At 45.0% G+C, this 5,470-nt stretch overlaps 1 protein-coding gene across 1 annotated transcript in view; it reads right to left on the bottom strand.

Moving 5' to 3' along the window:
- The window catches only part of tnxbb (tenascin XBb), a 50,838-nt gene that overhangs the window by 38,573 nt on the left and 6,795 nt on the right, over positions 1-5,470 (bottom strand). Inside the window, exon 5 of the mRNA XM_013915197.1 lies at positions 3-1,046. Coding sequence (XP_013770651.1) covers positions 3-1,046 — 1,044 coding nt within the window. The remainder of the gene's footprint in view (positions 1-2; positions 1,047-5,470) is intronic.

The raw sequence follows: 5,470 nt of genomic DNA, 5'->3' as shown, positions 1-5,470 counted from the left end.
GCAATCCTCGCCAGTGAATCCATCATCACAGACACATTGTCCGTTAACACAGCGCCCCCTGTTGTTGCAGCTGTTGGGGCAGCTTTTAGCACTGCAGTCTGCACCAGTGAATCCATCATCACAGACACACTGTCCATTAACACAGCGCCCCCTGTTGTTGCAGCTGTTGGGGCAGGTGTTTTCAGAGCAGTCGTCACCTGTGAATCCACTGTCACATATGCATTTACCATTAACACACCTGCCACGGTCGTTGCAGTCATTTGGGCATGTTCTTTCAGAGCAATCCTCGCCAGTGAATCCATCATCACAAACACATTGTCCATTCACACAGCGCCCCCTGTTGTTGCAGTTTTCAGGACAGACTGCCTCAGAGCAATCTGCACCGGTGAAGCCACTGTTGCAGACACATTTACCGTTAACACACCTCCCACGGTCATTGCAGTTGTCTGGGCATGTCCTCTTTAAACAGTCTGGCCCAGCGAATCCAGGATTACACACACACTGCCCGTTAATGCAGCGCCCCCTCCTGTTGCAGTTGCTGGGGCAGGATTTGTTGAGGCAGCTGGGACCTGTGAAGCCACTGTTGCACACACACTTGCCGTTCACACACCTGCCTTGATTGTTGCAGTTATCGGGGCAGGATCTCAGGGAGCAGTCATGACCGGTGAAACCAGGATTGCACACGCACTGTCCGTTAACACAGACCCCTCTTTTTTTGCAGTTTCCGGGACAGGATTCATCGGAGCAGCTGGGACCTGTGAAACCACTGTTGCACACACATTTGCCTTTCTCGCACCTGCCGTGATTGTTGCAGTTATCAGGGCAGGCTTTCAGGGAGCAGTCAGGACCGGTGAAACCAGGATCGCACACGCATTGAACATTCACGCACTTCCCGTTGTTGCTGCAGTCCCCGGGACAGTTGGACTGGCTGCAGTCCGGCCCGCTGAATCCAGGAAAGCAGACACACTTGCCATCCTCGCAGCGACCCTGATCACTGCACTCACTGGGGCACTCCTTGGTCTCTGGTTTGATGGAGCATCCTGCACCTGATGGACAGGAAGAGGTCAAGAACAGGTTCCTGATCACCACGGCAACAAGCTAAATTCAGTTTAAACCATTTTGAACCAAGCTACAATATCTGTGACATCAGTTCAGAGATCCTAAAAGAAATCCTGACTTCTTTTTTGGAAACCTGAGTGTGTGTTATCTGGCTTCATGGACAGATAGAGCTGGGTGTCATCTGCATAGCAGTGTAAATGTATGCTATGTCTTCTAATGATACTGCCTAAGGGAAGCATGTATAATGTAAACAGAATTGGTCCTAGCACTGAACCCTGTGGAACTCCATAATTAACCTCAGTGTGTGAAGAGGACTCTCCATTTACATGCACAAACTGGAGTCTATTAGATAGATATGATACAAACCACTGCAGCACAGTACCTGTAATACCTACAGCATGTTCTAATCGCTCTAATAGGATATTATGGTCGACAGTATCGAATGCTGCGCTAAGGTCTAGCAGGACAAGCACAGAGATGAGTCCACTGTCAGAGGCCATAAGATCATTTGTAACCTTCACTAAAGCTGTTTCTGTGCTGTGATGAGCTCTGAAACCTGACTGAAACTCTTCAAATAAACCTCTGCAGATGATCTGTTAGCTGTTTGACAACTACTCTTTCAAGGATGTTTGATATGAAAGGAAGGTTGGAGATTGGCCTATAATTAGCTAAGACTGCTGGGTCTAGAGATTGCTTTTTGAGTAAAGGTTTAACTACAGCCAGCTTGAAGGCCTGTGGTACATAGCCGATCATTAGAGATAGGTTGATCATATTTAAGATTGAAGAATTAATTGGCGCTATGCAGATATCCTGCATCATAGTATTGACTAGGTCAAATGCATTCTTAGATATCCAAAACATAAGGCGGCCATCAGCATCACTTCAGTCATAAATGTGGTTTGTTGGAGGATGAATGAAGCGTCTTGAATGAGTTAGAACCAGATAGTTACCCTTTGTTGCACTGCCTCAGTCTTGGGGGTAGAGTGAAGGGGGGTGGACGTCTAATCCTCTCTAAATAGAGTGTAACACAGCCTTGTTGTGACTGATTATCCCCTGTGTGTGTGTGTGTGTGTGTGTGTGTGTGTGTGTGTGTTGTTGTGGTGCAGAGGGTGGACTGGGCGGAGGTGGGGGCTGAGATCACACTGGGCACAGAGCTGAAGACAGAGACGCACAAACAGTCCTCTCCCGTTTCCATCACTTCAGAAGACAAAACATTCACTTTTCTGAAGCCAAACTAAAAACAGGACATTAACTTTTTATCCAGTTTTGGGTAATGATTTTGGAGTAAATTACAGTCTTACTTTATTCCCCCTAACACAAATCAGACCCCCATATCCTCACAATCTATGGGTCCCCATGTTTCAGGTAATACAAGTACACACACACAGCTCACAGGTTAATCTCTGCCAGTTTGTAATGTGATCATCTCTGAAATTAATCCAATCACACACTCAAAGAAAAACACATATTCTATTAGTAGAATACAGCTTTAGTCTACTTTACTTTTTTTATTAGATTAACATAAAGCTATTAGAACACATAATAACAGATGGTGGTGAAATATTCAACAGGTCTGATGCACGTCTGAGAGAGCATGAAGGAGGGTGTAGGAAACAGCAGGTAGCTGCCCAGTAATGTTAAATAAAGTCAAAAAACTTTCATTTTCATTTCGCTTTGCTCTGTATTAGATGTTTCATATTTCATTCATTCACAGTGTTAACGTTTCCTCCAGGTGTAGATAACGCCTCCCACTGTGGGTCCCTGTAACCCTGTCAGAGACTGCTCAGCTGTCAGGTCAGCTTTCCACACATGAAGAGAAAGATTTCGATTTAAACGCCCACTCACATCCTGGGCCACCTGACCTCAGGACATCACATGATAGGGTGGGGCTGGGTTTCACAATGAGCTGACCTGAAGCGTGGCTGATCGTGACCTATGACCGATCCACACCTGGCTAATGTGATTAAGTAGAGAATAGTCCAGATGCTTTTCTTTCCAAGCTTCTTAGACCACGATGAGCTGGATGACTGAGAACCTTCACAGACGACACTTCCTGTGTTTTGTTACCAAACTGCAGAAAACCTGCACGCAGATAAATGTTTGTATACTTCTATGTGAAATGATGAGAAACCTTTTCAAGAAATCAACTTAAAAAACAAAGACAAAAACCTACAGAATAGAAACCACATGCTCAGCGAGCTAATCGTCAGCAGAGACATGTCTGTGGCCTCTCATTGGTCTGTTATCGCTCGAGGTCACGGTGCGAGGCAGATTCACACAGTAATGCAGTCGATGGATCCTGCGCTGCTGTTGACACTCTGGTTGTGTTTTAAATGCGAGTGAAAAGGAAGGTTTATGAACCAGAGTGTCATTGTGGAGCAAAGATTGAAAAGTGACGTCCTGGGAAACAGAGAGCGGCACCTCCGTCTCCTCGTGGCCCGTTCCTCTGGCGTGTCATTTTTGGCATCGGGTACACGTTTGGTGTTGTCGATGTTTGGACGCTGCTGTCACAGACTTTGCTGCAAAGCGATGCCCTCACAAAACAAGAATTCGGCAGTAAAAAAAACCTGGAGCGCACACAGGGACCGTTTCTTTAACAAATCCAATAGAGTCCAGTGTTTGTTAAACATATGTTGCTATGAACACACACTGTGCTGCAGACCAACAACATCTTGGGTCATTTTCACTGTAATTACGAGCTAAAGATCAGCCGCTGTAAGACCGACTGCTGCTCTGTATGCCGAGCGCCGCCGTGCTGCGCGGCGGGGAGGTTAGCGCCTGCTGATCCAGACTCGTATTAATCGCTGTTCTCTCGTGTTTCCTCCTCTCCTTGCGATGTTTTTCTGTTTGCGTCTCTTTGCTCAGCAGCCACAGAATCCTCCCAAACATCCCCAGTGTTTATTTTCATAAATAGGATTATTGCTGGTTGTGCCAGAGTTCGGTTTATATTTACTTTTTCATCCATGCGTGAGCTGATTGCTCCATTTGGTCTGGAGTTTCTGTTTGCTAACCTCACCAACATGCTTCAGGTGCTTTTAGAGTGGATCTTTGGCTGGTTGGGGTTCATACTGTGGAGCTGCTGCAGGACATCATCAGCTCCACACTGATGAAATCAACTGTGGGTGACTTTGGAGCCATGTGATGGAAAACCTCGGCTTTCCTAAAGCTCCCGAACTTATTTCTTCTCGAAGCTTCGAGGCCTTGAAAACATGACTCACGATCTGCTGCACGTCTTTCTGATAAAGTTTGAAAACATTTGATTTTTATTTCATTTATTACTTTTGGATTTTTGGCACTGAGGTGGAACAAACACGACCTCGACTTTGTGTCTGTTAAAGGTTTGTATGCAGGTCCTGCTCCTCCAGCTGTTTTAAGTCTTTTGAGTCCTCTGGTATGAAAAAACATCATTTTTTCCAGCCTGGTATAAAGAATTCGTTCATGCATGACGAATGATTTTGATCACTGTCTCAAATTTAGTTTGAATTTTTATTTTTTTGCACGTGAATGAAAAACTTTTCACGTTTCGTTTAGTGTTTAGACGTGACATGAAAATGTGGCTTTTCTATATGACAATGACAGAAATGCAGCCGGTCATTAAAGCTTCGGCATGTGATGAACTTTAAGAATATTTAAAATGAAGATGCTAAAATTATAAACGTCCATGAAGCATCAGATCGGCTCCTCACTGGCTTCAGGGATCTAAGAAGGGAAAAGTGCTGAGTGAGAGTTCATAAAGCTGTGAAAGCTTATCGTAGGGCTCCATCAGGTGACTTTTTCCACTCACGCCAAGCTCTTTATACAACATTCACCCATTAACCCTTTAGAGCCAGTCGGAGCGGCATGCTCTGTTTTGCATAACTATTTTTAAATCCCAGTAGCACTGCAACCACGTAAGCTAGCGCAATAATTTTTTTGCATATGAAACCGGAGGAGTTGTACTTACATCTTATGCCATCAGCTTGTCCTCGGTCACAGTTTCCTTCCACATATAGTTTTGCAAAAACTGCATAAAAAGCACTTGCAGCAACAAAAACATAATATTCCAGAAACACGCTTTGCCGATCCGATCAGCTGTTCATAACACTTCCTACCTTGGAATAGACGTCAGCGCGAACTATCGCATGTCCACCATGACCTGCCCGAAACCGGAAGTGGCGTCATTTTCGCGGAAATGTAGTTTTTTTTTTACCATCAGGGCCTCATGAGCCTATCCGGTCGTTCAGTCTGACGTCACTAGCCGTGTCTGGGTCTAAACTCCGCTGCAGCTCCATATATCAAACGATCACTATGGCATTACTGAGAGATGAAAAACTGTCTAAAGTCTTTCATCTTTAATAAAATGATCAGCGTTCTGCTCTACCAGGTGTAACAATTGAGTTTAACATCCAGGCATCCATGAAAACGGAATTTA

This window comes from Pundamilia nyererei, unplaced genomic scaffold (assembly GCF_000239375.1).
Source record: "Pundamilia nyererei isolate P.nyererei 1_Seehausen unplaced genomic scaffold, PunNye1.0 scaffold00268, whole genome shotgun sequence".
Lineage (NCBI taxonomy): Eukaryota > Metazoa > Chordata > Actinopteri > Cichliformes > Cichlidae > Pundamilia > Pundamilia nyererei.
Note: the sequence above shows the minus strand (reverse complement) of the source record. Positions and strands in the feature narration are given on the sequence as shown.